The sequence below is a fragment of the Falco naumanni genome, chromosome 14, assembly GCF_017639655.2.
Source record: "Falco naumanni isolate bFalNau1 chromosome 14, bFalNau1.pat, whole genome shotgun sequence".
Lineage (NCBI taxonomy): Eukaryota > Metazoa > Chordata > Aves > Falconiformes > Falconidae > Falco > Falco naumanni.
The window spans coordinates 22,616,316-22,628,741 of record NC_054067.1 but is presented as its reverse complement, the minus strand read 5'-3'; the positions used below and the strand labels follow the sequence as shown (position 1 = coordinate 22,628,741).

Sequence of the window (12,426 nt, the reverse complement as noted above, 5' to 3'; positions counted from 1 at the left end):
CGGGCTGGTGACCCGCTTGGCCAGTGACACATTCCTCCCCTTTCTCCCATCCAGCAGGAAATATTTTCCGTACGTGTCAGCTCTCTGCACTGGCCAAGTTGTGAACAAGCGCCTGGTGACACTCTCCAGGCCCCCACGGCCCCCCTGAGCCAGGGACGGCAGCGAGGAAGAGGAGGGCGACTCACATGTGATGAAGTAATCCTGCTGCCGCTTGAACTCCAGGCCCATGTAGTTGGGGCTGAACTCCTGAAACTTGATGGTGAAGCGGATCTCCTGCTCCGGCCGATTGCACGTCACTAGCACGTTGGGGTCCATGACGGTGCTGCAGGCATCTGCCTGGTCTTTCTTTACCAGGTACAGCTTGTAGTACTCGTAAGGCTTGGACGGCTCTGCCTTGGGGCAGATAATGTCCAGTTTATCCCCAATCTCCGGGTAGATGACCAGCCCCTTCCCAGTCATGAACCTGGAAGAGAGGAGGGCGAGAGGTTAGCCACACAGTGGAGCCCGTCCCACCCGTGCAGAGCCCCACTCTCACACCATTTATGTCGTGCTTAAACTCCACCGCTTTCCCTCTGCAGGATGTTTTCTGACACCAGAATAAAGTCCTCCTCTTCCTTCACCACCGCTGCACACGCAAGGAGCCAGATCAGGCTCCCACCGACAAAAACAGGGGCCTGCTTGGCTCGGTGCCACTCCCCAGCCCTCCCACCACCACAAGGGCGAGCGCCCTGCCCAGCCCCAAGCCTGGCACCCGAAAGGGAACGGAGCCTTCCCACAAAGGGCTGTGGAGCGGGCTGGAGACGTCGTGGCTCTGCCCGACGGCCAGGCAAGGAGCTTCCTGCAGGGACAGGCAATAATTAGGTATGGGGAGAAGTCCTGACAATGGGGCGCAGGGAGGGATCCCTTCCACGCCCCGGCTCCCCGAGGAACTCCTGTCCTTAAATGGAAGGGAGGGAAGCATCCTGCAGGACAGCTTCCACCAAGCCAGGCTCAACAGCGTGCCCAGGAGCGTGGGAGGACCGGATGGAGAGGAGCAAGGAGGGAGGAAAGCTATTTGGGGCTGGAAGGCAGGGCATTGCAAAGGGAAGGAAGGCAATATGCTGATAATTAGCATTCAGATTTCATTATTGTGGAGAAACACTCTGATCTTATTTTTTTTTCAGCGTGAAGTAGAGGATTAGGGCAACAAGGAGGGAAGCAGCAGATCATCTACTTTGATGTAGGCAACGTAGCACGTTCTTGATGGAAGATAAGGTTGAATGGATGCTCCCGCAAAGTTATCTCTCCTGCAACTCCCTCATGTAATTTGGGCACGGCGAAAACCGAAGCGTGTGTTTTGGCAGGCTGCACATCCGCGGCTTTCCCTTCCCGCTCTCAGACATGGCCGGTCCCTGCCCCATCCCACCCTGGCACTTGGACGGGGGGACAGGACAGCTTCTCCGCCAGCCAGCTGTGCCGGCTGGGGCTGCAGGCACCACAGAAGGAAGATCAAATACACAGGACCAACCTGCTCCGTGGCTCTGGTACAAGTCTTAGCAAGAAGCCACGGAGCTGACACCAGCGCTGAGCAGCCCAGGCTCCAGGCCTCCGGCTGCAGGAGCCCCGGCAGCTCTGCACGCCAGCCGGCCAGGCTGGGAGCAAGCAGGCACAGCCTGAGCCCACGCACACCCCGATGCCCTTGGCAATGGCTCCAGAGATCGGTGCCAGCTGTAACAGCGGGAGGGATGGGCAGGACGGACAGACAGACAGACATCGACTGCACCTCTCCGTCAGCTCGTCGGGTCGGAGGGGGCAGCCGCAGCAGAGGAGGCAAGGCAGAGGGGCAGTGGGTATGATCCCCCTCAACCATGAGCTGAGTTCAGGTGGGTTATCTGCCCCATGCCTGGCTGCGGCTCTGCCCCCCCCACCACGCCGGCTCCGGCGGTACCCAAAGCAGCACCACGGGGCATCGGGCACGGCGGGGACAGTCGGGATCATCCCAAACCCAGCACCGCCGGCAGAGTGGCTGTGCCTTGGCCACGCAAGCTTGTGGGAGTGATTAAGTTTTGTAAAAATCGTGACTTCTGGAAGGAGGCGATGCAGCAGCCTGATGGAAGAGCAGGAAACTCGGTGCAGGCGGGATGCTGCAGCGTGCTGCTGGCACGGAGGAGCCCGGCTCCGATCCCGGCGCTGCCGGCAGGTGAGCCACGCACTTTGCCTGAATGCTACCAAGTAGGTCAGCTGGCCCCTGGCCAGCACACGGCTTCCAAAGCCTTGGGAGCGATAAAGGCTTCCCCCACCCACAGCCGGAGCCCTGACGCAATCCCAGGAGCCGTGCAGCAGGAGATGCAAAGGAGCCCCTGCCCCTCCCTCCCCACCCCGCGCCAGCCCGCAGACATGCAGCACAAGTGCACACTTGCACGCTCGCTCACGGGTTCCCACCCCGAGAGGCAGCTGGATCCCACATTCGTTTCTCCACGGCTGGGCTGAGTCAGAGGTTCTGGCACAGGACTCCCAAGTGACTCAAATTCCCTCCTCCAGCCCCTCCTGCCAGCTCCCTCCTGCCCAGAAGATGCCAAACAGGAAGCCACAAACAAGTCAAGCAGATGTCTTGCAACGCCGGAGCAGGAGGAGAAGGCTCCTATCCATCCACCATCTCCATACCAGCAGGACCTATCACACCTCCTTGGCCAAAGCCTTGCCCAACACCTGCAAACCAACCAGTCCACGCGACACCAGCCTGCGCTGACGGCATGGCTGGCTGGCACCAGGTCAAGCTGAGTTTTAACCAGGGGAGAGGCCATAAAGCAATCAAGGCAGTTGAGAACATCCCAGCACCACATCCTGCTGGCACTCCTTCATCCTAGAAAACTCAGAAAGGTGGCCTATGGTTATTTGTTTCAAGGATAAAATGACGAGACGCATTTCTTCTACGAACACTCAGTCTCCGCTTCGGAAGCACACAGCTTCTGCCTGGGAATCAGCCCAGGAACCTCTTCCAGATCTCCAACACCAACACCAAGCAAGACAGAGCTACCAGCCAAAGCCAACAGCCCTTCATGGCACACAGCTGCAATGCCGCATGGGGCTTTTCGGGGTGGTCCTCCCACCACTGCGCCCCCTCAGCCGCACACCTGCCCGCACACATGTCTTTTACCCTTTGCCCTCCGATTTCCCTGATTTTTTTCTCCTCCATTTCCCCCTTAGCGTCCTCCCTCTCCTCTCTACAAGTAGGGCTTTCCCAGCTGACAGTCCAGGCAGCATAAGAGGTGGAGATAAAGCCCCAACGCATATGCCTTCGAAACCCCTCTCGCTGCTCTTTGGGCTCTTAACCACACATGGAGGTTTCCCTTTCCCCCCCCCCCAAAAAAAATCTGCCTTGTCACAAGCAACAGCTTATGATGACCATCCTAGGGAAGACTGACAACAGTTCCCATCACACAAGAATCCGTCTCTCCAGGAAATTCTCCTTTAAAATACAGAAGGTGAAAAGCAACATTTATCGCAAGAACAGCAGAGGAAAAAAAGCACCCAAAAATTGTCACAAGTTGCCTGTACGCAGTATTACAGCAAGTTCCGAGCATGAGAAATTTCACTTCAGAAGGATCATTGAAGGCAAAAAAGAATTACAGTCTTGACTTGTCTTTACAAGGACACATCTTCAAATTTATCTTAACTGGGAGGAATGAACAGATCTCCTTTTAAATTAATAGGGAAATTCATCGTGCCCTCAGAGTACACACTGTAATTTCAGGGCGGGGGGGCAGGATCTGCTGTATCCTCCACACATTACAGTTTGATTTCCCCGTTTTAAGGTGCGGAGGGGGAAAGAAAGAAAAAATAAAAATTCAAATCAACCTTAACGCTGAAACCAAGACTGACACCCGTACAAAAACAGGCCGCGGGACACAGCCCCAGACACACACTCTATTAGACAACTCGAATCCAGGTCCAGCAGCGTGGCAGGGCACCAAGGACAACCTACTGCTCCAAGCAGTAACCTCCCAAAACCCGTTTCTGACCCCATTCCTGGGACACGAGCAGCTCCCTGCCCACCACCTGCCCCAGCAAGCCCCTGCCCGGCCTGCCCCATGCAATGGGATGCACAGTGACCCACCACCAGTGGCTGCTCAGCACTTTCAGGGCTAATCCTGCATGGCATGTGCTGGAGCTTTGCTGTGGAAGGCAACCAGTGGGTGCTGGGTGCACCCCAACCAGCCACGGTGTCTCCCCCAAACCACTCTGCTTCCCCCACCACTTAGGAGGAGGATGAGGATGGTAGCTCTAGTTTTATTTATTTAGCATATCACCAGTTAGCAGCTCACAGACAAGCATCCTTTCTCCCAATGTCAAAGGTGGTGGGAAAGATTAACTATAGCCATTAAAGCTTAAAAATATATATATATATATATATATTTTTTTTTGCCCCTGCTGCAAACTGCAGCCAGCTGAGCAGTGTGCCAGGTGGGGAGCACCAGCCTCCAACAGTTAGCAGCAACTTAAAGCCCCTCAAGGTGATTTTGGGGTGGCACCTGCGGCTGCCCACCCGCCAAGGAACATCCCAGCCAGGCATCCCCGCTGCTGCACCCCCGGCCTCCAGCTCCCGGCCCCGCAGGTTCCTTGGGAGCGATCAGATGGCAGCGTCCAATTTCCTCATTGTTTCGGGAGGTGTTTTCTGATGGGAAAGGTGAAAAGGGTATTTGTGAGCCTTGTAAACCAATTCCTCCGAGTTGGGTAAACAAGGGGAGCTCTGTTGGCAGCGGGATGCCGGAGCAGAGAGAAGGGATTAAAGAGCAGCCTCTCCCCCTGCCCCAAGTTGGGGGGCCACCGGGGGGGCCCCCAACCCCCTGCGAAGCAGGCAGCCCCCCCTCTCTACAGCACAGAAGGCTAGGCTCCCTTCAGGGGTCCCAAAAGCACCAGTGGGGCCTGATGGAGTGACCCAAGGGCTACAAGTGGAACCTGCTGGAAGGGCCACGCACTTGGCCAGTGCCTGCTATCAGAGGCGGCCGCCCTGGCAGCACGGAGGCAGTTTGCTGGCAGAGGGAGAGCGGGCGGTTAAGAGGTTGTAATCCCTTGAAATATGCAGAAGGCCTGCCCTGGGTCCAGGCAGGGGCTGCAGCCCTCGCACCCCTGGGCTGTGCCTAGGCAGGAGGTCAAGCTGCCCCACAGCACCGGCACGGTCCCCGGGCGAGCACAGACCAGCCCCACGGTGCCGACTTCTCCTTCGGTTCAACCCCGACGTGGCTGGGCACAGACCCACCCGACAGCTCCGCACACTGAGGGTGCCCGGGGACCCCGGTGCCACCGCCAGCAGAGAGATGCCATCCCTCCACGGGCAGCCGAGAAGCTCACGCCTCGCCTCCGAGGAAGAGCAGCTATGTGGGAGGGTGGCAGGACTCCCGGCAAACTGCTTGCCAGATCACAAGACCACAGCTATCCGGGCTGGCCCACAGGCACCAGCCACACTGAGGATCTCGGGCAGCAGTGGCGCTCCTGCAACCGGCACATCCCGGCGGGCATCGCACAGGGGTGACCTGCGCCATCCCGCTGCTGCTCGAGGATCAACAAGCCTAGGAACGTGGGGTAAAATGGAAAACCATGTGAGTTTGGCCAGAGCAAGCTCAGGACTCGTGCTGGGAACGATACCTCACTCCTCCAGATGCACACACCACGCCGGCTCCTCTTCTCCATGCAGGCACGCTTGGGCTAGCAGGCTGGGTCAGAGTTAAACATGGACAAGCTAACACGTTCACAGCAATAGCTGCAGACACGATATCAGCACCTTTACAAACATGCTAGCAGTCCTTCAGCTATTCCTCAGGGAGAGCACGAGCAGTAAATTGCCTGAAAATCTAATTTTTTTAAAAAGAATGGGTTGATGCACTTTCCAACAACCTCTCTCCCCCCAAGCCCAGGCACTCCTTGCACCACACGAACTGCAAAATCTTTGGGGCAGCATCACCCTCCTCCATGCCCAAGAAACACGAGGTACCTCACCTTACTGTAGACTTTGCAGAAAACAGAACAACATCTAACAACAGTCTCCTCCTTGGAAGAGATGCTCTAAAGCATTAACGTTGACATACATACAAGACGACATATGCTAAATGCTGTTTTCTTCAAAGAAATCCAAAAATAACTCTACCTTACAAGAGGACATCTACTTCTGGCAGTGAAGGCTGCAGGAAGGCTGCTGATGCCCGGCAAAGCGCGGCGCTGTGAGGGGAGGGCAGTGATAACCGAGGTGCATGTGGCATTTTCTAGTATGCAGGAGCCATGCGCTTTCCTGGTGCCTGGTCAGCTGGAGAGCAGGCTGGCACCGCTCTCCTACCAAGAGAGCGTATGGGTCCTTCCAGCAGGACCACAGCTCCTGCGAGCCACTGCAACTACAGAAACCCAGTTTGAAAGCCAAAACTCCCTGTACAAACTGGGCACGTACCCCTGACAAACACTTCCGAAACCTGCGAGAGCGCTGCCAGTGCCCAACTGCACACACACAATCAAGTGCCTGCCTCTCTGCCTTATTCTTGTTTGCTTTTCTAGGGCACAGCATCGTTGTTTCATGGCAGCTGCCAGGCACAGGGGACTCTCTGCCCAGGACACTTGGCTAACAGCTAGGAGAAATCCCCGGAGGAGACCTCCAGATCCCCTGGTGCCACAGAGCCCGGTCACGCTCCAGCCATCAGAGGGTCCCTCCAGAGCTCAGTCTGGCCATCGCTCCAAAGCCCCTCCGGTGATGCCAGCCACCTCTGCACTTGCCAAAACCTGTACTGCCACCACACACGAGACATCAGGGGGTTGGCAGCAAATACTGGGACCTTGCTCGGGTGGTACCTTCACAGTACCGTGGCTGAAGTCAAACAGCACCATCAGACAGGGACAACTGCATGGTCCCCCCTGAGCTCAAACGAGACATCAGACATCCCGTTCCATGGTGACAGGAACAGGTTTTCCCTACAATACCCCCAGCAGGGCTGCCCGCACATGCTGGCACATCAGTGGGGGTCCCCGGCCAGCCCTGCAGGACACCACAGCCCACCACCCAACTCACTTCACCATTCAAGAGCCGAGGACAAAACAGAGTAATTACGTACTTAACCCAACGGCCCACCGCATCCCAGCACACCATCCCAGTACACCAGCAGCAGCCACAGCCCTGTCCCAGAGCGGTGCCAGCACCCTGAGGCAGAGGACCCTTTTTCTCCTTTTTGACTCCTGTTAAATTCCTGGGAACAAAGATATCTCGCGGAAGGAAGTTAATTACAGCTTGAATAAAAAGGTTCCCCGCTCTCCTCTGCCTCCCATCTGTATCTGTCTCCTTCTTGCTCGTTCAGTTGAGTTACTCATCACTGCAAGAGAGGGTAAATAGAAGCACGCGAATCCCCACACTTTTAGATCCCACTTCTTTTATGTGATCTTCTATTATTAGCCTCCTTTAAAAAGAGACTTCGATCTTTTTTTTTCCCCCTGCTGATCTATGTATAATTATTTTCATTGCCCTTCTGCAGACCTCTTCTATTTCTGCTGCATTCTTTCGGAGCCGAGGTGGCCAGCACAGAACACGGCAATTTCAGGTAACTCTTTCTGATAACTGCCTCCAATCTCCTTCACTCCTTTGGCCTCCCTCAAAAAGATACTTTCCAGCTATTTACGGCACCTTGTAGCCCCCCCAGCTTCCCTTTCTGCCCCCAGGCAGGGGGAACCGCCTCTGCTGAGCCCCACGGGCCCGTCTCGTCCCATCCCATCCCCCTCCCGGGTACACTCTAAGGCCCTTTTTCCACATCTTGGGTTTAATGAGGCCCATTCAACCCTCCCAAAGACAAAAGGCCCTTCTCGTTTCCAAACGGATTTACACGATGCATCAGTGAGGCATAAACGAGTCGCCATGGCAACCCGCACCCCAACCCCCCCAGCACGGGGATGCCATTTTCTAACTCCGCTGCTCCCCAAAAACCCTTTGTTGCTTTAATGCCAGCTGTAAGGCTCGTCACCGGCTGGTAAAAACACCCACTCACCCACCCAAAAGTGACCTCCCTCCCCGGATAACAGGGATGCCATTTTTTGAGAGGGAGCCAAGAGATGCTCAAGGCAGTGCCATGCCGGCGCAGGCACCCCAGCAAGCTCTGCACCGTGAGTGGCTCTGGGTCACGGTCAAGCTGGGGTTCCAATTAAGCAGAAGGCACGTAAACACCAGCCATGGGGGCAATGAAACCAAAACACCCCTCTTTCTGCCCAAAGAGGTGTGATGCTCAGACGGCGCAGGTGAGTCCACACTCAAGTGCCAGCCCAGACCTGGCTCCCTGTGTCTCCACAGGGAAGCCGGTGGCTTTGGCCATGCCAGGAGGCCACTCCAATGCTTTGCACGGAGGTTTGGTAACCACGAGCCTCACAGTCAATGCTTTGCACCGTAGCTCTCCCTAACCAGCTTCAGTCACTGGAGGCCAGGAGAGCATCTCGCTTAACCCACGCGGAGCTGCCCACACCAGGTGGGAAGCAGGAGAGATCCCATCGTGGCTCTTTGAGCTCTGTTCGCAAGTCCCACAGGCACTGCTGTAACTCCAATGACCAACCTATTTTATCGTGACAACACACATTAACTGCAGCGTCTTCCTGCAATGGGAAGCCAGGAAGATCCAAGTGACAACTACAAACCTGCAGCCTGCAGAAGGGGCTCGTCTCCCTCCTTCAGCCCAGACCCCTTCTCCTTGGGGAGGAGTCCAGAGCAACGCTGGGCAAGGGCCAGCTGCACACCTCACCTGCTACTACACCCCAGCATGCTTCCACTAGCAGAGGTGCCCTTCAGCCAAAAAAGCCACCCACCGAGCAGCAACACTGCCCCTCTGTACGGATTATGCCTTTAGTGTCCCCGCACCAGATGCCGCAGCAGGGGAGGTGTACATGAGGGACAACTAGCAGAGGCCACCAGGGCAAAAGGACGATCCCCATGGCTCTGCTCTGCCCTCTGCGCCAGCCCTCCTGCGGGTCAGCCTGCCCTGCTGCCGAGGGCTTTTGGACCTGGCCGTTCCAGCAGCGGTGACACCATGGTCAGTACGAAGCAAGAAGAAGCCGAGCAGAAGTCTGCTCCAGCCACCAAAGATGCTGCAGAGAACAGGGCAGCAGCCAGGCTTCAGGAAAGCAGCACAGGCACTGGCCGTAACTCGGTGCCCACGGCCGGCGCCTCCCACTGCAGCCAGCAACTGCCCCAGCCCCATGGCCAGCCCCACTGCTCTGGAGCCCTCCTGTGCCACAGAAGGGCTTTCTCCCTGAGCCGTCCAGGTAATCAAAGCGTGGCGAAGGTACGGGCCACGGGAAAGCATCTGAGCCTCAGAGCCCCCACTGGCCCCAAGGAGGACGGGCGATGGAGACCCATGGCACTGGCTGACCACAGGTGGACACCAAAGCACCCAGCCTGGCAGGGAACCTGGGGAGAAAACTCTGCCATCCCCTCTCATGGCAGGGACTGTCAAGTCTGCCTTTCCAGCTGCCTCTCCTCCTGCCCCATCCCAACTGCGGCCCATGGGCCACCCACAAACACCTAGAAGAGGCTGGGTGGCTTTGGGCTTTATCCCACAGAGGCCAAGGCATGCCCCAGCGACAGCAGAGCCACTGCAGAAACTAGTGGCCATGCCGGGGCTCGCCGGAGAGGGGTACCCATTCCAGACCTTGAGCCACTGGGTGCCCCCTGCACACTGTCAATACACCCTCTCGAGCAGGACGGGGAGCTCGAGGCTTTTACCACCTCCCAGCACCCTGCCCAGGCACCTGCTGGTGGTGGGTGCTGACAGGGACCCCCAGCCTGCCACGGCAACAGGGCTGGGTGCTGCCAAAGGCAGGTGGCAGCACCCACCAAAAGGCAAAGATTTTCCTTTGTCACCTCACAGGCTCAGCCAGGATTGCCTCCCGACACTCGACCACCACTGAAGGGGGATGGCTGCTGACCGCCCCAATGCCCCGAGGAGGAGGAAGAGGAGGAAGGCTCAAAGCCTTTGCAGCCAGGCGCTGATGTGAGCAGCCCCGTGCTGTTCCATCTTCCCACCTCCGCGCAGCACCCCATGCGTTCAGATGTTGCACCCAAACCATGCAAACAAATTATATTAATTCAAACCCGGCAAGAGAGGGGGTATTAGAAAATAAACAAATAAATAAAGCTGGTAAATGAGCGAGTTTGAGAAATTTAATTGGGGCCGGAGCAGTGGCGCAGGCTGCTGCTGCCACCTGCAGCACTCTCCGCAGCCGGTGGCGTGCGGCTCCGGGGACCCCAGGCTCCTGCCAGCGCCGTCCCGGGGTGCAGGTGCCGTTTGGGCAGAATAAGGAGCGCTGGGGTTCCCCTGGGCTCCCCCCTGCGCCCCACGTGCCCCCCTGCAAAGTCATTATTTCTCAGTGCAATAAGCAACTCGGCCAGTGATGGAACCACGAACTTGGCCAAAAAATATAAAGAGTGAAAGGGGAGGGGGGGGGGGGGGGGGGGGGGAAGCACTATATTTTCTCCCTCAAGTAATATCATCCCGCACCTCCCCTCGGAGAAATAAAGACGAGCAGGGTTATCTAATTAATGCTGGCAAGAAGTGGGGAGGCCGGGGGCCGGGGGGCTGCCGGCGGCCCACAAAGGCAGCATGGGGAGCGGTCTCCCCGTCGCCGCCGCCGGCATCCCCGTCAATGGGGCCCCACGCTGGGAGTGAGGTAAGAGGGGATTCAAAGGGGGGTTTGTCAGGGGTTTTGTTTTTGAAAACGGGGGAGGGGAAGGGGACAGGGCTTGACAAGAGCTGACAGACAACTGAACAAAACCATAAGGGCCATGAATGGCAACACGGCTCTTTAATTGGCGTAGGAATGGAGAGAGAAGTGAGACAATGAGGCGCGGGCGGCGGCGGGCCGAGGCGTGGGCAGCCTGCGCTCACCTTCTGCCTGCCCGCACCAGGAGCCCCCCCCGTGCCTGCCTGGCCAGAGGTTGGCAGCTGGATGCTGCACCCGCAACCGCCACACCCCCCAAAAACACCCAAACCCCCAGGAAATGGGCAAACAGTAAGCAGCGCCCAGCACCCCAGCAGGCATGGCTGAGGCCAGGCGGCACCAGAAGCGGCACGAGCCCCGCGAGCCCCGCGAGCCCCGCGAGCCCCGCGAGCCCCACGAGCCCCGCGAGCCCCACGAGCCCCACGGCTGAGGCGAGATGCTGCAGCTGCTCACCCAGCCAGCGCAGCCCGCCGGGCTCCCCGCTCGGCCCCGCGTGCTTCCCGGCTTCGCCTCGGTTTGGATGCTGGTGCCCCGGCTGCAGCCCCACTCAGCCGGAGGACAGGGGGCCAGGAGGGGGGAGGCAGGTTAAAAGGGAACAAGGCTGGATCAGCAGGGTTCCCGCTCCTTCCCTGACCCCTCCGAAATAAGACGGAGGAGATTTCGCCTCCCAGTTCCAAAGCAAAGAATTACTTTGGCAGGGGACGCGGCGACGGCTGGGCGCCCAGTTGGAAGGGAAAGCGGCAGGAATATGCCCAAGGAACCCAAGCCCCACTAATTGTCATGCAGATTAATCCCCAGCCGGGACAGAAAGGAGGCAAATTGCAGCCCTCCACAATACGGGGCTGGGGGGCGCAGGGGAAGGGGGGGGGTAGGCGCTCTGCCCACCAGACCCAATACCAACCCCAGTGTTTTCCGAAGACCCTTCCCCCTTCCCACCTCTCACTTTTCCAGCCCGGTCGGAAAAACGAAGAACTGAAAGCAAACAGCCAAGAGATGAAGTTACAGCCTGTGGTTAGTCCTTGGGCGAGAGGAAGCCCCTTCCTCCCTGCACCCCAGTACGTGATATCCCAGGCAACTTTGCACCCCACAAACCCAGTTTGACACTGGGAGCCTCAGCCACCTGCCCACGCTCCTGCACCCCGACCCAGCCAGCACCAAGGGTCCCAGACCCCTTGGCTCCACGGCCACCTCTGAACCAAGGGAGAGGAGCAGCCAGCCTCACCCATTTTCCTGAGGACTTCCACAAAAATAAAGCCCACGCGTGCCCTGGGAAACAATGGCAGCGGGGACCTCCCGGCTGTGGCCAGGTCCCTAGGAAGCCCCTTCCCCAGCCGCCCCCGATGCTATGCCTCCATCCCCGGAGACCCCACGGAGAGCTAGGGGACAGCCCTAGGGCACCGACCCCACTTGCCAGCAGGTCCCACGGGGGGGCTGGGGCTCAGGCTCGCCCCAGGGAAGCAATGCTGTGGTTTGAAGGATTAATCCCAACATTAGGAACTGGGGAGGGAGAAATCCCTGCAGATGGTTACCTGCAGCCCGGCTGCAGGATGCCCTGCCCTGCACCAACAGGTCTCCCGGGTTTCACCAGCCTCGCCGGTGGCAGCTGCCAGCCCCCTTGGTCCCAGCATCACCCCTCACCGCGCCGCCGTGACTCACTGCTGGGCGCTTTGATCTCCCGGCTCCCAGATGTGGCCAAACGAGTTCTGTCCTGGTTCG

General features: G+C 58.1%; 1 protein-coding gene across 1 annotated transcript in view; it reads right to left on the bottom strand.

The window, feature by feature from the left end:
• The window catches only part of EFNB1 (ephrin B1), a 54,771-nt gene that overhangs the window by 23,452 nt on the left and 18,893 nt on the right, over window positions 1–12,426 (bottom strand). The window contains exon 2 of the mRNA XM_040614593.1: window positions 186–463. Coding sequence (XP_040470527.1) covers window positions 186–463 — 278 coding nt within the window. The remainder of the gene's footprint in view (window positions 1–185; window positions 464–12,426) is intronic.